Raw genomic sequence first — 23608 nt, 5'->3', positions numbered from 1 at the left:
AGTATATTTTAGTTTTATAATTATTAATAATAGAAATTATTATTCAATTTTGGTTTCTTGCGATTCGTTTAAATGGAACGGGCACTCTACCTACCTGGACGTACGGCACCAGCAGCCAGTCGAGAAGCGGGTAGCCTGCGCCGCCCACGATCCAGTAGGGGCCGCCGAGCATCCCTCCGTTCCCGCGCTGGTACAGCGCCGAATTCTCCAGCACCTGCTCGTCGGCCATCGATCCCGGCCACCCGATGCATACGTCGGTGAAGACGCCCTCGGGATCCACCACCCCCTGCAGCGTCACGGTGTAGCACGTTTTCTGGTTCCGTTCCGTGAGGCGGCGGTTGAAGTAGGCGGCCGCGTTCTCCCGCGGCGCCGTCACGGGGATGTGCGTCGTGTACATCGACCCCACGACGCCGGAGATCCCGCCGGAAATCGTCTCGAACCTTTCCGCCGCCGCCGCCGCGCGCGCCGGGTCGGGCCACGCTAGCATCCCCTGCATCAGCACGTTGCGGATGGCGGTGCACACTTCCACGACGAGCTTGTGGCAGGTGGAGATGCCGAGGCCGAAGCGGCGCGAGACGAGGCGGAGCGACTCGCCGGTGGCGAGTCGCCACACGCACACGGCGACTCGCTGGCGGACGGGGATGGCGGCGCGGAGCGCCGTGTCCTCCTTCGCGACGGCGGAGCCGAGGGCGTCGCAGAGGAAGTCGAAGGTGGCGCGGGACATGCGGAAGGCGCGCCGGAACTCCGCCTCCGGGAGCTCCGGGGAGTTGTACCGGTCCCACCAATCACAGGACCGTTCCCTGACCCACACTCGCCGGTGAGGAGGCGGCGGCGACTCATCGTTGGCGTCCATGGGATAGAAGGATCGATCAACAACACAGCAGTTTTAAATATGATCTGGCGAGGGAAGAACGGGGAGGCGACCAGCGGGAGCACGCGTTTGGGTCATGAACTCGACCGCGGCTCACGCGGGCTCGTCGACCGGTCTGGAGATGGCTCAGACCGTACGATTGGACGCGGTCTGTCATCGAACCGTCCGCTTTGGGATCTGATCTAATTGACGGCCCCACAGGTTGGACGGCAGGTGGGTCCACGCGTTGACGCGACTCAGGGGTGTTCTGTGGACGACACGTGGAGTTTGACCTGCCAATTGTCGAAGCCCAGAGCTCCTGGTTGCGACAGTAGGACTGAAGACTCCAATTAACGACATCACCAATCAACAAGGTTACGTATTATAGGATCCCATGATATAATTAAGTTAGTTACGACGCAGCAGAATTGTAGAAAAGGATAAGAATTTGAATTTTAGAAAAGTCAAGTAATATCCTCCCGCATCATAACTAACTATAATTTTTCGATTTACTTCCTGATAAATAATCGTGGGACCGATCCGGACCGCTAAGTGGCGGATTCCACTTTTTGTAGAAAAAGAGAAAAAGATTAAACTTACAGATTCTCTTGTGCATTATATTAGAACAATGATACACTACATGAAAAATATAGCATGAAATTCAACATGACATACTCCATACAATGAATCTCACATCCATATAATGAGGTTTATATTCATGCAGTTGAATATGTCATATTGAGTTTTATACTATATTTTTCATGTAGTAGTGTATCATTTTTCATTATATTATTTGTGTTTGATTAAATTTGTCAAGTTTTTAAAAAATATATAAAAAAGAATTTTTCAGATTATTTTAATCGGGCTCGGGCCATCGAAGTGGTCCGCGAGGGACTCGTGCGCACCATAGGACATTAGTTGCGGAGAAGAAACGATGTCGGCACGTGGGGAAACCCGTTTCCTGAGGTAGACGGTGGATCTGCTCCGCGCTGCTTCTACTTGCGGTCGGATTTTGCTCCCCGATGGAGCGCCCGCCATTCGCCTTGACTTGGCTGGACCACGAAATGTGGATGCGGGAGGGGAGACGAACAGTGTGGACGCACGAAATGGTCAAAGAATCAATTTGCCATCATCACGTTGGAGTCGTCTCTCTCTTCGTATTTAATTCAAAGGGTTAATGGAAAAGCTTGTTACAATCTCGCTCAGAATTTAAAAATGTATAGTTCACAGATATTCAATATTTCACATTGGCAGCATCAATCGATCAACTGTTTGTGATTGATTCATCGTTAAAACGTACCATACAGCCAGATATATCATAAGTTTTATTTTTTGGCTTTGTTCTTTAGAAAAAAGTGGTGGAAATTTAATATATTAATTTTAAAAATTAATCATATATTTGATTAATAATAAAATTAACTTATTCTTTATAGCACAGTATGCTGTTTGGATGGAAGTTTGGTGGTGGTTTCTATCTAGAATTTGAGTGTGCCTGGTCCCGATCCAGGGCTTATTCCGCAGAGGCGTTGCTTCGCAACGAAGGATTTGGTGTAAGCAGTTTGGAGGGATCTTATCTGTCAATTTTATTTTAATCTTGAGTGTTAATCTCATCTTCAGATTTCAATGTTCTGCAAAAAGGTGGATCCGTCACCTTAGCGGCCCCCACACGGTCGCCTCCACGACCATCTGTGAGGAGGTAAATCGAGAAAGTGCAGTTGGTTACGACACAGGAGGGTATTGTCTGGCTTCACCAAGATTCGAACTCTTGCCCTTTTCTGCAAGTCTGTTACGTCGTAACCAACTCACCTATGCCCTGGGACTCAGATTTCAATGTTATTTCAGCCTCGAGCGATCTTAGACGACAATTTCATTTCAATTTCGAACGCCAATTTCATTTTTTAATTTATCTCAGATGTCCACCTCATCTCTTTTTTCGAGCGTCTACCTCATCTCATAATTAAGTTTGTGCTTTCTTCTAAATTTTTATTATTAATTTTCTTCAACACTAACTTTACCTAATTATCTATTTTTTCTTCTTCAATAATGTCAATATTTTTAAGAAAATTAGATGTGTGTATTTTTTTTAATTTAGATATTTAATTTTTTGAATCTATTAATTTTACAAGTAATCGAGATCAAGATTATTTTTTTATTAGAGTGTCAATCTCATCTTCAGTTCAATTTCAGATTTCGATATTAATTTCAGCCTCGAGCAGTCTCAGGTGACAAATTCATTTCAATCTCGAACACCAATCTCATTTTTAAATTTATCACATATGTCGATCTCATCTTGTTTTCGAGTGTCCACCTCATCTTTTTTTTAAAGCGTCCACCTCATCTCATAATTATGTTTGTGCTTTTTTCTAAATTTTTATTATTAATTTTCTTCAACACTAAGTTTACCTAATTATCTATTTTTTCTACTTCAATAACTTTAATATTTTTAAGAAAGTTAGATGTGTGTATTTTTTTAATTTAGATATTTAATTTTTTAAATCGATTAATTAAATCGATAAAATTTTTAAATAAAAAATTAAATAAATTAAATTGATAAAATATCAATTAATTTGATTAAAATAATTAAAATTTTTAAATAGGATAAAAAATTTATTAATTAGTTAGGAATTTATAAATTTATTTATTTAAAAATTTATAATTAATTTTTAAAATTAATTTTAATTAATTTATTAAATTAAATTAATTTTTAAAAATAATTAAAATTTTAAAATAATTGAATTAAATTTTTAAAATTCGATAGGTTAGAGAGATTTATTCGATTTAACCATCCCTATTTACATATTTACGGTCGCACCGCCTATTTACTGTCGCAGCGTCCGAGAGGAACGCGAGGGCGGCAAGTTTCCAAAATAAAAATCTCAAATCAGAACAGTTCGTTCTCGCAACACCTCTTGCGCTCGATTTCTATTCTTCTCACCATCTTCTGGCGAGGCGTCAAGAATCTCGCCTCTTGTTGATGAGATTAGGGTTCTTTTTCATGAATCAACCTTCCAGGATTTCGAACGATTACGAATCTGGTAACATTTGAGAAGATTTGACATTTTCTTTGGTTCCTGCATCTATATTTGTCCAATGAAACTCGTGCAATCTCCTAGCTCCGCTGATTCTTGTGATGTTTCTTGTTGTAGATCTCGTGGTTATATCGTCGATCTTGTTTTATTTTTCGCGATTGTTGTTTGAAAACTTTTCTCTTCAATGTGCTTTTCGCTATATTTGGGGATTATAGTTACATGGCGATCATTTAAGGATTTAACGGAGCACACACTATTTAGTAAATGCAACAGTGAGGATTCTGGCCTTCTTGGTATTGATGAATTGCTAGAATTTCCTTCAACTCCAGTTTTACAAGTTATCGAGCCAAGAATCATCCTTCAACTCAGCTAAAATTTCCCGTACCTGTAGGTTATCATCTTTCACATTTTTTTTTGTGCCTCACTTATCGTCAAATGTATTTTATGTAAATGAAGACAGTTATTAATTTAGTAATTCTCTTAATTTGCTTAACTTTAATTGAATGACTACGATTTCAATCCATGTATTGTTGTAGTTTATCTTTGTTCACATGAATTGCCTAGTTGCATTATTAGTTATATATGGGTGTCAATTACCAACTCATGCTACTTGCCTTGGCATAGGGCATTTTGTCTAAGTTCATGTGCCTCCATACATCTTAAGATACCAATAAGGCAAATACTAAGATCACCATGAAGACTTCCCACCAACGACGAAAAGCAACAACTGCTTCAGGTACAAAAGATTTTCTTGGTTGCAACAATCCGGATAGTACAAAGATCAGAAAGCAGAAACAGAAAATAGCAGGTACTAGGATATAAATTCCAAGTTGTTTTTAAAATTTTTTTTCTCTATGCAACTATTACTTTATTTGCCTCATCTTTCTATTGCATGTGTTTCTTTTCATTTTGGAGCTGATCATCATCTTGTTCCATGCATAGAAAGCTTGAAAACATATGCTGTTTAAAATCGTTCAAGTGAAATAAGTGTTTGGCAGTTGTACGAGATCAATGCTTTTTTACTCTACACCTTTTGGTTTTCCAGGGAATAACAATTCTGAGTTAGGTGGACAAATTCTCAATTCTATTCAGATGAATCATATGGTAAATCAAGATTCACAGACTAAGTTTGTGGAAACTGTATCAGAAGATTTAGAATCGCTACAAAGAAAACAACAGGATTCCTGTGGAAAACTGAAACTACAGCTCTTCCCAATAGATGAAAAAACTAAGGAAATCCTGGAACAGGTAAACGTTAGCTAGTGTTAACCAGGGAAAAGGAGCTCTTTCTTTTGCCCAGTAATCATCATATTTTTTTTTTCAGTTTGTAACATGATGCTGCTTTAACATTTTGATGTTACAGGACAATGTCAATCCTTACCTAGAATTGACCTTAACAACTAGAAAGAAAATATCATCAGTAGTGAAGCATCTCAACAATAAGTGGGGGCGCTCAAAATTGGCATCAGGAAAGCTTATGCTTTTTCCAAATAATGTTTGCCTGGATAATCTAGCTGACAGCAGAAAATGGAGTTTGGAAGACTCAAATCTCACTGCAGCTGATGTACATGCTTCTCTTGGTAACCCTGCAGTCTTTCGTTTGAGGTTTGACAGTTACAAGTACCTTACTCCTTAGTATTTCTTATCCATCTTCAATACTGATTTAGTGTCTTTGTGTGTGTGTGTGGGAAGATATGGATGGCTCAATGTTGACCAAACAAAACAACCGGCATCTCCAACACTAGCTTGTTCTGATATCTTAAGAAAGAACAACTATTTTGGTGGGGGAAATGATAATGATATTAAGATTTGTTCTGTATCAAGTAAAGAGCATGGACAATGCCTTACAGACAATTCAGTAAATCAGACTATCCAAGCACCGATATCAGAAAAGGTAATCAAGAATGTGGTAATATTCAATGTTCTTTTGGTTCTGTATATTCAATGTTATCTTCTTTTTATAACATGAACATGGTTGACCAGAATCCTTTGAAAACCATCAATACATCATGGATTGATTGTGTAACCGGAATTAGCTTTGGAGCCATATTATCTAAAGTTTCAGATACTCCAATCAATGCTGATCATCCATCACATTCTCAGAATTCAGCTCTTCACCAAATTCCCATAACTTGTGATTCCTTTGATATTGCCATTGCCGAACTTATGCGTGGACGTCAATCTAGTAACCCATCCAGTCGAATGGCGCCTCTTTCCATCTTGGAAGCTGAAGAAACATGCCATCCATTTCCTCTTACAAAGGCTGCTCCCTCGAGTCTTGACGTTCCAGCTTCATCCCCATTTGTTTCTCCCACAATGGAACATACCAATATGGTAATCTTGAATTTCTGTTATCAATTTGTTCCTATTCACATTATTAACTGATGAAACACTAAGACTGTTTGTAATACCAAATCTGCAGCTAGATTCACAGGTGCAGGTATCCTTGGCCCATAATTATCCTGCACCAGCCCCTAATCCTCAGCTGCATGATGTAACTGATGCTTGTGCTGAGCCCAAATCCGGTTTGCAGTTCAATTCCCTGGACAGGCTTACTGAAGGCCTAAATGCACACGCGGAGTTACAAACAGATGTTCAACATAATGAAACCCACCAATTTGGTGGAATGAACCTTCTCTTGGTAGTTCCTCCTAACGCTAATCTATTTTCATGACAAACTATGCCCGACTCATAAGCTAATATTACATTTTCATCAATCTGTGATTTGCAGCCGGATCCATTGGGTGGTCCCTTGGAGATTGTTGTTGCACCGAGCTCTAAAAATATGAATGATGGTGAAAATCAAACCATTGGTCTTGATGGACTGATTACAAGCAGCATGGATGCATTTCACAACTTCTCAATTTTTTGAAATGGAGATATGCTCCAGTTCTACACTCTTGGAATCACAAAAACATAAGCATTCGACCTCTCTAGGACTGCCACAATAGCATAAGTGTTAGATCGTCTGCTGAATGAAGAAGAGAGTGTTCAGGATTGGTGATGTGAACCATCCACACAAGAAGCCTCGTATCATCGGGTTACATGACTAATTGCTCATAGAACTACTCGCATAACTATTGTTGAAGGTTGTTCTGTTGTACAGGAATGACCAATCCCCAAAACGAAATTATTCTGCCTCAAATTGTAAGTATGCGTCTTTTCCCGTCATATTTTCGCATAATATAATTCCAATACATTTGACTTGACTAACGATTATGTAAGAATGCTGGGAAGAGAAGAAATTATGTTTTAGTTCACTTAACTTTCCATTCGTCCCAACTAGTGATAAATAAGTTTTTCAAGGTACGAGATTAACGAAGGATAATAAGAGCGCAACAATACTATGAAAATCAACACTCAAAGTTTATTTTCAAACCAAATTCCTAAAACTTGTTATCCAACAACCATCATGCTTCCAAATGAAAAGATTTTGATAGCAAGAAATGAGCTAAGATTAGTGCACTAACATCCAGGATCATTATCTTTAATCCAACATGGAAGAGAAGATAAGACAATGCATAAAAGGGTATGATGCTTGAGTTACAGCGTTCAGATAGCCCAAGAGATGGCCAAGTTGGAACTCAAGCAAAGCTGCCATCCTAAGCTTTGAGAACAGCTTTGTGAACCATGGTTTCCTTGTGTATCTGGTGGCAACTCTTCTCAACAAGATCAAGCAGCTTCTCCAGATTAGTCGCCCATGCATTAAGTACGTCGTTGCTATCCTTCACCGTCTGAAAACTCACGATTCCCATGGGCCTGTCAATCTTCGCAACTAAGGCTTTTGATACTACCATATCGGATAGATGCTTCTCCGCCTCCTGAAACACAGAAGATGCTTCAAATCAGACACTAGATCAAAGAGAGAATTATACTACTCTTGAAAACCATAACAACAGCAAATAAACTGCAAGATAAACATCCTGTTAAAAGAAATACTAACAAATTTCTATCATATCCACATAAACATTAATAAATACTTTCTTCAGGAATAAAAGCACAGGTTTTTATGCACTCTTGATGGATGTCTGATATGTTTTGGGATGCATATAATCATTGATGTCTAGCTACATAATGTGCAATTTGTGTCTAAACACCAAGAATCGGTAATAGAGAGATTGCAAGTTGGCATCTTTGTATGTGGTTTTCTGATCTAAGCATTTTAGATGATTTTACATAATCATCGATGTTTAGCTACATAATGTGCAATTTGTGTCTAAACACCAAGAGTCGGTAATAGAGACATTGCAAGTTGGCATCTTTGCATGTGGTTTTCTGATCTAATCATTTTAGATGATTTCACACTAGCATATTCCTTTCCTGACATGTAAGTAGGAGGTACACATTTGACGGATGTGTTAAGACATACTTTGAAGATACATAGCATATTTTGAGAATCTATACATACTTGGGCCTTTTTTATAGTGTTGTTTCCCTTTTTTTATACTTAGGCTCTCTTGCTGTTTACATGACCTCTATTTCTGTTTGAAAAAGGTGAGAGCTCTATCGATTTTCGTTATATCTTGTTGGTTTTAGAATGATACAGGCATGATTATGTTGTTAATTTTGTGTGAGCATTCACCATGTTTCTTGTGAAATATAAATAAAGGGCAGTGTTGTATAGCACTTATTGAAAGTTCACTTGGGCCTAAGTGGATCTCGAATAGATTATAATGCAATCATGGGAGCAATGGCATGCTATGGTAGCGAAAATTGAGATCAGATCTACTCAAGACGTGATATTAACTACGGATATTTTAATCACTTCGAACATGTGACAATCTTATTTCTCTTATTTTATCATTCAACTGGAGATACACTTGAATGCTTATGAATAATAGTATTTTTATTTTGTTTTTTCTGATCATCCTAAAAATTTTATCTTTGTTTCCCACTGTACAAGAAGCTGAAACTCCAGCTCCTATTGTAAGTGAAATAATAAAAAAAAACTCAAATAGTGTTGCCTAGTATTCATAACCAAACATGAAGGCATTAGAATACAATTTGAAGAGAAATAAGTGCAGCGAGACGGGTTTTTTCTTTAAAAAAATTATTTACGCAATAGAATGTCTAGAAAATGAGTTAAAGTAAAAACGAAAATAGAGCAACTGTTGCTTAGGTAATAACCAAGAACCAAACCTGTAAAGTGAGGCATAGTAAACCAGAGAGCCTCTGTAAGGTAATCCTCGAATAGTACTTGGAGACAACCAATATATTCTGAAACAAGAGAAAACTAAGAATTCTTTAACACCAAAAGAATGTTGAAAATGCAACACAAAATATAGTAATCATTAGGAATAAGGTACGTGTTCAATGATCCTCAGTTTTAGATCTTCCGCTGCCTTTGGAACCAAAGACCCACCAAGAAGATTCTTCTCAATTTCAAACTCATTCTTGTAAGTCTCCCAAAGATTTGCCCAATGAATAACCTCCATTGTCACTAGCTGCTTCAACAAAAAGCTAGCAAGGTGGACAGCAAAGGAAATAAGTAAGCACATGCGATATAGAAGAGAATAATCTAGCCAATAAAGATAAACAACCAAACATATCCCTACCGAAAGTTGGGAAGTTCAGAAAGGTTTTTATCTTCTAAAGTAGAGTTGAGAAGACTTGATTGCATAGGATCATGCGGCGATAACACCAAGTACCAGCAAATTTTTCGTAGAACCTATATAAGGAGTATGCATATGAATAAATCTAATACATTGTCCAAGGAAAACCCAAAAAAATAAACAACTTACTGGAGTCCATTTTGCTGGGTCTTCTTTTACAGATGGAATGTCATATATTGCCTTGTAACTCCGGCAAATCTCTAAATAATCATTATGATGAGAATGGTAGCTGCACCAGGGGTCAAGTAAAAATCTAAGATTAGTTATACATTAGATATGTATGATGCAAACATAAAATGCACCGGCGACAGGAGCAATTTAAATTTGAGGGGAACTAACTAGCTTCCTTAGGAGCAATTTAAATACACTTCAGGAAGCATAGTTAGGCAGAAATAAGAATTCCAATATTTATGCAAGTCCAAGTTTTCCTAGTCATGAAGATCAGAGCAAATTTCGAGGAATCTCCTTGATGGGTATAACAAGGGTTGCAATTCCAAAAAAAAAGGTAAACACAAATATGATTGTTAACTCATGAACACACACTTTATTAATTTGTGATTAACCTGCAAGCGCTAAAATCAATTGATCTATACTACATATCATATTTCTTCTCAAAAAGTTGAGCACCTTCAATGACCTTTTTAAAGATAAACCATATGAGCCTGTTCTAGAGGATCTCAATTCGGTACATTTGTTTACATTGGTTAAGCTAATTGGATATTCATGCATGTGAGAATACCATAGTATTCTGTAAAGTTAGGATCAAGATCCACAACACAGAAAAATGATCTCCAGCATTTCTGGGCAAGCCAAGAAACTTGTAACAAATTACAAGAAATGTTTTCATGAATTGAAGAGACTCATTGAATGAAAAAGCATAAAAACTATTATACCAATTTATTTAATAAGCAAGTGGAGTTACCGAATCATAAGTTCATAGTAGATCCGCTTGAGCTCCAATAGGGAAGGTATATCTGCAGGTGCCTCTTCCACAACACTGTCCCCTTCCTTTGGTTTCTTTTTTTCCTTTGAAGCATCCGCATCAAACACTCGAGGGCTGATTTTTCTTGACAAAATTTGTGCACGCACATAATCCTGGCGGTCTAAGCACAACCGAACCTGAATTTTTTTTGGGTATAATGTTACAAGCAACAAAGCTTATGCTAATAACTGATATTTAATTATTATTGTGAAGAGACTATTGTAATCTCATACTTGTTCAAGAATGAAAGCAATTTTCTCTGTTTTGGCCATTGCTCCAAATGTCTCCACCTAAGAAACACACCATGAAAATAAACATTCTGCAAAACTAACTTACTTAAATACGAAGAGGATTCCAATTATGCCTCTACTTACAGCAATTTCTTCGCATCAAATCAGCAGCCTCAGCAATAAGGCCTTGCTCTTCTTTAATCTTTGCAAGTCTTTTAATTAAACGAGCTCTCTCTATCTCAACATATATCTATGAGGGGGTAACAAAATAGCTTTTCAGTACCAGTGAAGGATATTGCGGGTCAATCAAATAAGCATAGTGGCATTTAGGTCCATGGATGGATCATTTACCTTCCCAGCAGAGACATTGTTCAAAGTTTGTATTAACTCTATGCGAGTATCAACATCAGGTGTATCGTCAATATATTGCATTGCTTTTTGCACCATGGCAGTTACAGCCTGTATCGAAAAAGAAGAAAAATGAATATGTAATGTCAGTTACAGTCATAAAGCCATCATTAGCTTATTTCCATTATATGAATGGATATAAAATAATCAAAGATTCATTCAATTGCATGCAACTAGTTCATAATAAAAAATAAGTGCAAAGGAAAATTTAGGTATCCAGAAAAATAGGCATATGGAGAAGCAAATTGAAACAACTATAATTTACAGCACAGGTAACCTAGGTTATTTCCTGAATGGGGTAAGGAAAAAACAGTAGGTTTAGAAAAAAAGAAAGAACCAGAGTCAAAAGTAGCAGGTCGAGCCATCACACAATTTTCACATTTTGCATCATAATACAGATATTGTAGAATGTGAAGAAGCAGGTTTTCATGCTCTTGATATTCAAGAGTAATAAAAAAATTTATAAAAGTTGTTCTTATAATAAGTTTTATGTCTACATAACCTGGAGCTTCATTCAAGTGATCCTTGGGCATGTGATGTGATTTTTTAAAACAATACATCGTAATTATAATAGAGACCTACTGTTGATAGGAATAACTTATGTACCAAATTGGATTGGAACAAGCATATCAAGTATCAAGATACTGGCTTGTTGCACAGCCGCACAAGTTGCGTTAGAATTTACAAAATAGCCATTGCAATTTTATTTACCGTTGTGATAAGGTATGATCCATTTCGCTACATGCTAGATTCTCTACCTATAATGATTCTCTCTTATAGGAGAACACTCTTGCAAAAGAAGGACATGCTCCACCTATTATTGTTTTGTAACAATTCATATGACAACAACTAAATAGCATAATTATTGCATTTAGCAAACAAGAAGCAACTAGTAATGAAGAGTAGGTACATATGTTATCTCAAATGTTTTAAATAACAACCCCAATAACACATAATCTGAGAACTACAGCTTGCAAGGAAAAAAATTCAAACAATCCACTAATTACCACATCAAATGATGTGAACTTTGAACCTGAATTAAACATTGTTTGCCACTCTCAGACATAGGTTTATGATGTACCCTAATTGTCATATGTTATGTTATTACAAGTAATCTAAGAAATTGAAGACATGCCTGTTTAAGTTGCCCTCTTCGCTTTGACAGAAGAACAATCTGATCATTCAGTGTCTTCCATGCGCGTGCTTTATAGCAAAGCTCCACAATATCAATAACAGCTTTCTTCGTTCCAGCCACATCACCAGCAAGCCTCATTTGCTTCTCCACATTCAACAAAGCATCTATAGCAACATCTAGATGTTCTTCCTGCATTGAGAAAGCTCTTAGCATACAGCACTTGCATAAAGCAAGGTAAAATATCTAGTTACAAACGCCATGCCCTTTATCTTAGAGACATGTCTGTCTTGGTAAAATTTATCAAAAAAAAATGCATATATCAACAAGATCAAAGGCGCCACACTAGCAAGCTTAAATTTTTAGCATATTTGAAGACCTAAAGAAACAAACAGATCTAAAACCGGCTTCTCCTCAATTTCTTCCCGAGCAAGCAACCCTAGAAAAAAACTAAAAGCAACCAGTGACGACAGAAGAGAAGATTCACCATCATAAAAAAGAAAACCTAAGTAACAAATTCCAATGGAAGCGACCAACAAGGATAATCGAAACGATTATCAAAAAAGGAAACGAAAGTTCAAAATTTCAATTACAAGGATTAGATCGAGCGATCGACGAGTATCTCACCGTATTCGCCGCCATTTTTTAGTTATCGCACCGACCAGAACTACCAAAGTGAGAGAGAGCGCGAGGAAGGGAGCAGTGCAGGTTTAGCTTCCTCCGACGTCACCTTCGATGTACGCCTCCTTACGGTGCCGATCGCATTGCTTTTGACCCCAATAGCTAAATACTCCATTGCTTACCTGTAAAGCCGTCGGATCAACATCGTGCGGTGAAAGATGAGTAAGAGCCAGCCCTGTAACGAATCGGGGTAGCCGTCAGATCAACATCGCGCGATGAGAGATGAGGATGACCCTCCCAGTGACGAACCGGAGCAGTCCCCGTTGGATCAAAATCGTGCGGTGAAGAGACGAGGATGAGGTTTCCAGTAACGAACAGGTTCAGCCGTTGGATCGACATCGTGCGGTAAACAATGGTTCATATAAGGGTTTATTTTAATGCTTTAATACTCTTATTCAGGAAACCACAGATGGATATCCAATCTGATCATTAATTTCTTAACTTGGACCTTGGTTTGTAGAATTTAGATCGATGGTCAGTTGTCCCCGAGACAATGGTGTCGCGGTAGGACATCCAAGTTAAGAAATTTGATCCACATACATTTTAACTTGGATGTCCTACCGCGACACCATTGCCTCGGGGACAACTGACCATCGATCTAAATTCTACAAACCAAGGTCCAAGTTAAGAAATTAATGATCAGATTGGATATCCATCTGCGGTTTTCTGAATAAGAATATTAAAGCATTAAAATAAACTCTTATATGAACCATTGTTTACCGCACGATGTCGATCCAACGGCTGAACCTGTTCGTTACTGGAAACCTCATCCTCGTCTCTTCACCGCACGATTTTGATCCAACTGGGACTGCTCCGGTTCGTCACTGGGAGGGTCATCTTCATCTCTCACCGCGCGATGTTGATCTGACGGCTACCCCGGTTCGTTACAGGGCCGGCTCTTACTCATCTTTCACCGCACGATGTTGATCCGACGGCTTTACAGGTAAGCAATGAAGTATTAAGCTATTGGGGGCAAAAGCAATGCGATCGGCAGCGTAAAGAGGCGTACATCGAAGGTGACGCCGGAGGAAGCTAAACCTGCACTGCTCCCTTCCTCGCGCTCTCTCTCACTTTGGTAGTTCTGGTCAGTGCGATAACTAAAAAATGGCGGCGAATACGGTGAGATACTCGTCGATCGCTCGATCTAATCCTTGTAATTGAAATTTTGAACTTTCGTTTCCTTTTTTTTGATAATCGTTTCGATTATCCTTGTTGATCGCTTCCATTGGAATTTGTTACTTAGGTTTTCTTTTTTACGATGGTGAATCTTCTCTTCTGTCGTCACTGATTGCTTTTAGTTTTTTTCTAGGGTTGCTTGTTCGGGAAGAAATTGAGGAGAAGCCGGTTTTAAATCTGTTTGTTTCTTTAGGTCTTCAAATATGCTAAAAATTTAAGCTTGCTAGTGTGGCGCCTTTGATCTTGTTGATATATGCATTTTTTTTTGATAAATTTTACCAAGACAGACATGTCTCAAGCGAGCAGTAGCAATGACTATAACGTATAAAAAAGCATTAGCTTTTAGTGTTTTAAAGGATAAATGGCGCGCCACGATTGAGGTTTAAATAGAAACCTAGAGTCCGCAATGTGCAAAAACGAACAACACAGAATTTAAGCCTCCTAGCCTAGTACCAGCGCTGTTTGCAAAAAGTAAGAAAACTTGACAAAAATATATATTACCGTAAGAAATAAAAAAAAGTGAATATCTTCCTAATCAGAATAGAAACCACAATCGAGAATCAACATATAGACGCCGTTAACATACCCAGTAAAAAAACACAGGCACACAGAAAGCACGTAGACAAGAACAACAGGAAGAACAATCGAAGGAAAAGGAGAAGTGGTAGCGAACCAACCTGCCCTTTGACCTTGAGATTGATGTGCGCCGCCTGATCCATCGGCTTCTTGTCTTCTTCGTTTCCAGCCCCCGACATCCTCCTTCGGCGATCGACCGGATCGGAAAAAAAAGAAAAGGGATTTAGGGTTTTGGGGAGCGGAAGCGACGAATTTAATCGCAGGAGGAAGAAAGGGGCGCGGCGGACGCAGTCCCCCACTTGGCCTTTTATTCTGCGCAAGAGGGCGGATTTCAAAATCGCAGTTTATATTTGCTTTTGCGTCCGCCAATAGAAATTAGCGAGAAATAGATAGAATATGACGGCAACTTGTTCTTCTTATTGGCGTTTGTATCACGCGTTTATTATTATTTTTATTTTTAATGATAAACGTAAATATTCTAGTGTAGAAAAGAAAATTAGGAGGAATAATAAAATCTATTTTAAAAAAAAAAGTGGCTTCCTTTCAACATTTAAAAAAAAATAAATTTATAATTTTATTAACTAAAAAGAGTGCCAATAATTATTAAAATCATTAAAAAGGATTTTCATATCGAAAATATGTTATCCTAATACCATTTTAATAATCACGAAGTAGTTATTAGAAAGCGTTTAAATAAGTCATTTTTTAAAAATAAATTGTTGTCAAAAATATTATATATAAAATTTATTTATCAAATTAATAATATAACAATTATTTAGTGATGACTATAATATTATATTTATTAAATATTTTTTTATAATATTATAATAATCACTTAATGGCGGGGTAATAGCTACAATAATTTTAACATGATTTTAATTAGATTTATAAAGAATTGATATAAAATGTCATGTGTATAATATTTTTAGGGTAAAAATTATAAGGCGTTCCACATTTAACGAATCGATGCCTATTATATATTTTATCTAAAAAGTGTCATTATTTTTAATATTATTATAACAATTATGATTAGATATCAATATAAAAAATATTTTAATATAATAATATTTAATATCTACTGCTCAATTTCTTCCCGAGCAAGCAACCCTAGAAAAAAACTAAAAGCAACCAGTGACGACAGAAGAGAAGATTCACCATCGTAAAAAAGAAAACCTAAGTAACAAATTCCAATGGAAGCGACCAACAAGGATAATCGAAACGATTATAAAAAAAAAAGGAAATGAAAGTTCAAAATTTCAATTACAAGGATTAGATCGAGCGATCGACGAGTATCTCACCGTATTTGCGGCCATTTTGCAGTTATCGCACCGACCAGAACTACCAAAGTCAGAGAGAGCGCGAGGAAAGGAGCAGCGCAGGTTTCGCTTTCTCCGGCGCCACCGCCTCCTTACGGTGCCGATCGCATTGCTTTGACCCCAATCTTAATACTCCATTGGTTATCTGTAGAGCCGTCGGATCAACATCGTGCGGTGAAACACGAGTAAGAGCCGGCCCGTTAACGAACCGGGGTAGCCGTTGGATTAACATCGCGCGGTGAGAGATGAGGATGACCATTCCGATAGCGAACCGGAGCAGCCCCCGTTGGATCAAAATCGTGCGGTGAAGAGACGAGGATGAGGTTTCCAGTAACGAACAGGATCAGCCGTTGGATCGACATCATGCGGTAAAGAATGAGGATGCGTTATCTGAAGTAAAAGTAAACCTGATCAACATGGTTGATATCGCGAAGAAACAAGTAAAATAAATTTTATGCCTCTGGATTTACGATTCGATTATTTTTTTCAATTGAAATAAAAAACTTAAGTATTTATTAAAATTGAATTGAAATTAAATAAATCTAATTTTTTTCGAATCGATTAAATTTTAAAATAAAAATTAAATTAATAAATATCAATTAATTTGATAAAAAATTAAATTAATTAAAATTTTTAAATATTATAAATTAGAGATTTATAAGTTTATTTATTTAAAAAATTATCAATTATTTTTTTATTTTAATTTATTTAATTTAATCAAATAAGAGATTTTAAAATAAAAAATGACCAAATTAACTGATATAATTAATTTTTTTTAAATTAAAATTCTGAAATAACTAACTTAAATTTTTAAATTTCATCAATTTATTCAATTTAATTGAACTTTTACTCACCTCTACTTGCACTTTTAGATTTACTATGATAGCCAATGAAAAATTTTCGTAAAACAAGATCGATCATTTTCAAAATTAATCGATCCAAAGAACTAAATATATAAATTAAAAAAAAATCTACATTATGACTTCTTATCAACTTCCAAAATTAAGGCTAACTTTTGAATACCTGAATTACTAAAAAATAAAACTAACAATAAAATCTACATTATTCATTTCACATAAAAAAATAAATGTAATAAATTTGACGACGCTCATGGCCTAGAAAAACACATTGAATCCAATTATTCAAATAAGCAACTGGATGATGCTCTTTGGATTCACTGATGCATACATATATACAAAAACAGATTCTGATCACAAGGGTTTCCAGATCCAGATGGTTGGTCAGCAGTTTGTGCCACTTAGAGAATCAATGCATCTGTTGCTTTTCTTTTTTGGTGTACATGTAAGGAATTGAATCAATGCATCTGTGGCATTCTTTCCAGACCCACCTTTTGCTGCATTGGATTCACTGATGCATACATATATACAAAAACAGACTCTGATCACAAGGGTTTCCAGATCCAGACGGTTGGTCAGCAGTTTGTGCCACTTAGAGAATCAATGCATCTGTTGCTTTTCTTTTTTGGTGTGCATGTCGAGATGTAAGGAATTGAATATAGGCATTGATCCCTTGACACAGCATCCGCTGAATCTGCTGCACTTCTCACTGTGGTTGAATGCTACTTCCTGCCGTCCTCCGGTAGCAATCGTTGACTTGGTGCTGACGATGCAGTGTTTCCAACCTCCGATTTGCAAAGGGGGCACAGTGCATTTATCTCGAGCCATTTATCCACACAACCCTTGTGGAAGAAGTGGCTGCCCGGCAGTTCACGGAGCTCCTCGTTGTGCAGATATTTAACCAGGCATATGCAGCAAACCTACAAAATTACAGAGCATTAAGAATACTTGAGAATTTTCAAACTATAACTTGCAAAACATACGATCTTGCTTGCAACTACTCTACATGTTTTAGTAGTTAGACAACTCACAGCATCTTCAGCAGATAGAGTTCTCTCTTTATCTGTGCCAGGAGCAAATATCCTACCATCACCTTGACTATGCTGCCGCTTGGATTTGAATTTGTAGGTTGGAAGCGCATTGATTGATTCTGGAGTGGCACCTTGATCATGGCCCCTGTCTTCTCGAAAACCCATGATGGATATTATAGAGGGCAAACAGCAGCAGAAGATTGCATATCCAACGCAGTTGAATGCAAGACCATACATAACCTATGATTCGAGAGAGTGTTGATAAAGAATACTGGTTGTGGGAAAATCAAGTTGAAAGTTTGTATGTGTACCGATATAGATTAGGTGCATCCTCGGGGGAGGAGTGACCAGTGACCACCAAATATCCACACATTTCCGGCAACAAACCGCAAACCATCCAGCAAAAAAGCAATCCAAGCCCATCTTGAAATGATAAAAAAACGCATTAATCCTGAAAAAAAAAAAGCAATTCACAAAACAGGTGTGTGTGTGTGTGTGTGTGAAAGGTAACTCTATAGTTGATTCGATAATGCCCACTAGCAAGGACATTAAACAGGCTAACAGTATGAGACAGCATGTGCAGGAAAAAAATGAAAATGGAAGGGGGAGAGATTAAGAACTGAGAACTTTGATAAATTTATTTGCCTGTGAAACAGCAACTCCTTTAATACAAAAATAAAGAGAAAATGGAAAGGATTAGAGATTATGAGGGAAAAACATTCCAGCTACTAAATCATTATACCAAATGATTTTTCAAATACAACCCACTTTTACTTTAAACCAATGTAATGAAAAAATATACTGGACTAATTGATCACTGGAAAATTCAAATGAAATGCTGACTAATCTGGTTCATCTCCAAGACCAGAGATACAAATATCCCAGATCGGCTCTGCCAAGTTGAGGCTTCCCATATTATATCCAATCTGATCATTAATTTCTTAATTTGGACCTTGGTTTGTAGAAGTTAGATCGATGGTCAGTTATGCTTGACTAGTACACTATTTTCTTGCTATAAGAATTCACATTTTTAGGCCATATCCATAGTGTACCAATGGATTGGGGATGACAATTCCAAGTTTAAATTTTGTTTTGCTTATATTTGGCATTTATTATTGCTTATATGTATTAACTTTCAATACCTATTGTTCCTATGAAGATTTTATATTTTGGATCATCTTAATGTCACAAAACATTCAAACATATTAATATGGTAAATATATGAACAATGTAATATACATATTTATGTGCTAAACATTTATAGAGCAAATAGTAAGTTCCATATGAAGGATTGACAATGTCAGGTAGGAAAAGGTTCTTCTATTTCAAGATCAAAATAAGTTTTCATATAATTAAAAAATGGTATAGTAATGGTCGACTTTGAATAAATATCAAATTAAAAATGATGTTAACGTAAAGTTATCCTGTTGTGAAGGTTATCATGATGGAGATCCTATATGAGAATAATGAGAAGAAAAAACAAAGGATAAGATCGTAAGTATATAAATATCACAAACAATTGCAGATCCTACTTGGGATTGAATGTAAAAGTTAATTTGGGTTGTAGGATCCTGAGACCTAATTATAAAGTTGAAACACAATTTCGACAACCATGTTTTATATCCCTCCAGAATGGAGTTAGCAGATCCTAGAGAAATATCTCACAGCAAACTATTTCATTTTCCATGATCCAAATCTATTCTGGATGATGTAGCTCTCACTGTTTTCTTTTATGTTAATTTTTTCCTCTTCAATTTGGTGATAGCTGATAGTTCTGCATAAGAAGATTTTTATCCTCTTTTTCCAAGTAGATTCACTGTCATTGCTCTTATTCTATGTGATTACATTGACCAAAAGTCCAAGCACGGGCATGTTCAAGATTTATGTATTTTTTGTATATGTTAGGCATCAGAAAGGCCGTAGGGGTAAATCTCCTGGTCTGTATTGTCTATGTGTTAGTGTTGACCCATGGGAGTAGATCTTCTTTACTAATTCCAATAACCACCTTTAGTTTTATTTGCTTAGTTTTGCTTTATCAGACTCAGAACACAATTAGTTCTTCTCAGAGTTCTCACTTTGATCAAATAACTTGCATATGTATAATCAGATACTTCATACTATAGTTGATGTTGCGCTAGTAGTTCTAGTTGAAGTCTCTTCCACATTCATCCCAGCAGATGAATGATCCACATACATTTTATCTTGATCTTACAATTGCTCATTTGAAGACCAAAAACTACCGCTTGATAACCTATGTCATTTCTGTTGAATGGTTCTTTGACGTCTTATTTCTTTCCTTAGTATTTTATTGTAATATACATTCTCATGATAGCAGTAGAGGTTTAACTTATCACACATATCTAATAGCTATGCTGAAAATAACTTCATTGATAATAATAGAACCTAAGACTTGGTATCTACAATGAAAAGCTACAGGTGTTAGTCATCAAGTGAATAATATTATAAAGGGGACTTCTCAATTGTCTTTTTCGCTTACTACCATATCAAGTTTTTTGTTAATAGAAAAAGTCATTTATATTTGTAGGGAAGTTGCTTTACCTTAATTACATTGTTGAAGTAAAGAAGAACTCATTATACTTCAAAGTTCAAAACGACTCACCATTGGGGAGGAGCACCTCCTTAAGCATACCCCTGATGCCAAAACTTGTCCATGTCAGACTATAAGCATGAGCAATGCTACTTCAACACGCCCTTTCATGCATCATCATAAATGTTTATGCTATAGTAAATGGTTTAGTAAACTTAAACAGATTAAGTATGATAAAACATTAAATGAATGTTAACATATTGGTTAACTAAAGAGGGATAGTACTAGTATCTCCCACTCTCCTTGGAACTAAGTACACTGAATAAATGATTGTGCCCTTATGGTGCTTGTGCTCTAAACTTTGCTCTTGTTCCCTGTCTGGGAGGGTGGATAATGAGAGTAGAAGTAACCAGCTGCATCCGATCTTAATTCTAGGAGATCTAAGCTCATATAAGCCTGCCCTAGGCACAATCTTCGATTTGACTAGGAATTTAACATATATTGCCTATATCTGACTTTCCAAGGCAAAATCATGTCAGCTTGGTCCATTCCATTAACTGATATGGTTCGAAATCGATTGATTTTGGAAGTCTTATTTGATACACATAGGCAATTTAGAACTTCAATCAGCAGACTGGTCATGATAGACCAAAATTACAATAAATTAACTATATATATTGGAGTTTGCTTAAATTACAATTACTAAAGCTTGAAGTAGCTGTAGCAGTATCGTTCGTGTCATGATAAGGTAGAAAGCAAACATGTAAATACGGCCCACAATTTTGTAATACATTAAGTTCAAAGCCTAGCTTCAGAGCAGCAAAACCCAAAAAATGGGGAAAATATGAATAAACAATTTCTACATCCTTATATGTTCATAGAAGAGTACCTTGGATTTGTCCAATTTGTGCAACAGCAGCAATGGAATGGTTGTTTTCACGCCCTGAGTTTGCAGTAACAGAAGCAATTTCATATTCAGGAGTATTGTCGTGGGTGTTTGTCTGATTTGAATGAGTTGATTCTTGACTAGAACCTTGACTGTTGCGGTGAATGTAGCGCCAATAAAGGTGAGGAAGGGTAACAACACAGCCTACTGTATAACCTATAATCCATTCGAATAATAGAGCATGTGGATGCTCATTTATAGACAAGCAGATTACTATGATAGCAGCTACAATCTGGGTGACATTGACAACAAGTTCAACAGAAATCCAAAAACCAGAATTTAGAGGGTTCTTGTTCCTTCGAGCATAATTATCTGCACTTCTATTCATAGCACCATTTCCAGAATTAGCATTGTCTGTTGACACTGAAGATGTTCGAGAGACACGGGGAGATGTGATGTTTGAATATGTGCCAACATGATGTAACTCTGCTGACAAATTGGTATTGTCTCTCTCATTTAACTTGTGGTATATCAACCAAGTGCTCATGGGCAGCTGTGTTAACACCTCTATCCATTAGGAGAGGATGCCTGTCAGTCTCACCTTCACTATGAATTTCCATAAAGGGAACTATCATAAACATCCACAAATATTAGTGAAAAAGAAACTAGCATGAAAAAGTAGTAGCCGACTACCTACACTTATCCTTGCATGATACTATCTCTTTTTTTTTTCGGGAAAATGCCTTTGCACGATATTACTAATAGTCCTTTGCAGTTAATACCTAGTTCATCGTCCAGATTCCATTTCCATGAGACACCGAGGTTGGACAAACTCAATGGCGTATAATTCTAGAACTCTTCATCTGTTGCCAATAGCAATTGTATGATAGCTGCAAAAGTGTATACGTGTAGTGACATTAATAGATCACTTCACTGATTGAAACATGGAAGAACTAAATTCAAGTGGAATGAGAATTGGCAATAGTACTTGTGCATGCAAAAACAAAATACTTTTTTTCTTAATGAAAAATGAAAAGTTCAGGATCAACTGCAACATGATAGTAATCACTGTGGTGGTGTCTAACGGCCAAAAGCTCGGGAAGTCTTGTTACTGCCACCAAAGGTAAACACGGTATGCACATCAAAAGCCAAAACCAAAATTCCCATTTGACCATTTGAATCACGCTAACACATCAAAACGAGACCTTTAAAGGACATAGCGAAGAACGAGCAGAGACAAATCAGCCAGATTATATGTTCCATAAACTTGCAAATCAGAAATCAACCTAGCGATGAAAAACAAGAAGCCGGCACGAAGACACCACTTGGAAGAAAGAACTCACTCAACAGAGATCGCAAAGGCTGCGACTTTAGCTTCTAGTAAAAATCCTACGTTTTTTCCTCAAACCAAAACGGGTAATCTCCTCACGGTAAGAGTTACAAGACTGCATCCATCGCCGAAGCTACAAGTTAGAGGCGGCACCCGGCAGGCGCCCGTCCGTCGCGGGAAGTGCAGCGGCCCAGGACGTGGAGGGAGGAGTCGAAGAAACCTGGCAGGCTCGTCCGAATCAAAGGCCAGTGGCCCAGTGGGCCGTGGGCTGTGGCCCGCTGAAACAAATCGGGCCTTTGAGTGGGCCTGCAGCCCAAATTTCTTCAGTCTTCCGATCAGGGGTAAATCGGTAAAAGACTACACTTCATACCGATGACAAAGAAGACATACTCCCCTCCTCTGAACCCAAATCCATCCGGCACACCCACCATCTAGACGAATATGATCGAAAAGAACATCCTCGGTTCAACTCCAACTTATGCAACCAACGAACACGTCTTCAACTAGAGGAAACCAAGCAACCTTATTCGACACGATACGAAGGGCATTTTAGTATTTTACTTATTAAAATGATGTTCCATCCTTCGATACTACATACACTTCCTTCTTAATAAACAAATCCTTCGTGAACGTTGAACAACATAAACAAATGAATTTGAAATCAAACATTTGCTTACCCATCTACTCCACCAATTAATTAATACCAAAACTATGCTTGTTTGTTGTGCCACGCATCTTTAACTCCACGTGTCGGCGTCACCTTCGCCGCATATCTCATCATAGACGAGTTAATGCTCAATTTGGCGTGTGGTTTAATCAAGTAGTTCAGGCAATCTTCGCATTAAATGAAATAATAAATAAATGCAATTATTTGCATGCTCAATATCCAACTAATCTCGCCGATTTGCTTATTAATTAATTAATTAATTAATTATCCATGTAGATACGCCTTAAATATGATGAT

The 23608-nt window shown here is 37.4% G+C and overlaps 2 protein-coding genes and 1 pseudogene across 2 annotated transcripts; 1 reads left to right on the top strand and 2 right to left on the bottom strand.

The window, feature by feature from the left end:
• Positions 1-892: 892 nt before the first annotated feature.
• Positions 893-6789, top strand: LOC141833988 (TSL-kinase interacting protein 1-like). The gene is made up of 8 exons (XM_074721462.1): positions 893-1004; positions 4544-4687; positions 4925-5127; positions 5243-5484; positions 5572-5786; positions 5852-6213; positions 6302-6520; positions 6611-6789. The coding sequence occupies exons 1-8, from the start codon at positions 893-895 to the stop codon at positions 6749-6751; spliced, it is 1638 nt and encodes a 545-aa protein (XP_074577563.1). The 3' UTR covers positions 6752-6789.
• Positions 6790-7292: 503 nt separating this feature from the next.
• LOC141833354 (26S proteasome non-ATPase regulatory subunit 12 homolog A-like) lies at positions 7293-14969 on the bottom strand. Its single transcript, XM_074720773.1, is given in 12 exon segments — positions 7293-7700; positions 9019-9096; positions 9186-9339; positions 9435-9547; positions 9621-9720; positions 10414-10610; positions 10707-10763; positions 10848-10859; positions 10861-10953; positions 11055-11162; positions 12247-12435; positions 14778-14969. Coding segments are annotated over 12 exon segments (1398 nt in total). The 5' UTR covers positions 14856-14969; the 3' UTR covers positions 7293-7481.
• Positions 14970-17103: 2134 nt separating this feature from the next.
• Positions 17104-21955, bottom strand: LOC141833577 (uncharacterized; annotated as a pseudogene).
• Positions 21956-23608: the final 1653 nt, after the last annotated feature.

The sequence above is a fragment of the Curcuma longa genome, chromosome 8 (genome assembly GCF_044706935.1).
Source record: "Curcuma longa cultivar G26 ecotype Majalengka, Jawa Barat chromosome 8, ITB_CL_G26_1.1, whole genome shotgun sequence".
Lineage (NCBI taxonomy): Eukaryota > Viridiplantae > Streptophyta > Magnoliopsida > Zingiberales > Zingiberaceae > Curcuma > Curcuma longa.
Note: the sequence above shows the minus strand (reverse complement) of the source record. Positions and strands in the feature narration are given on the sequence as shown.

Excerpts from the sequence above, each read along its gene's own strand:
- LOC141833988 (XM_074721462.1), top strand. The coding sequence starts at position 893 with ATGATCTGGCGAGGGAAGAACGGGGAGGCGACCAGCGGGAGCACGCGT. Across the intron at positions 1,005-4,543 it reads GTCTGGAGATGGCTCAGACC|ATACCAATAAGGCAAATACT; the intron begins GTACGATTGGAC and ends ATACATCTTAAG. Across the intron at positions 6,521-6,610 it reads GTGGAATGAACCTTCTCTTG|CCGGATCCATTGGGTGGTCC; the intron begins GTAGTTCCTCCT and ends TGTGATTTGCAG.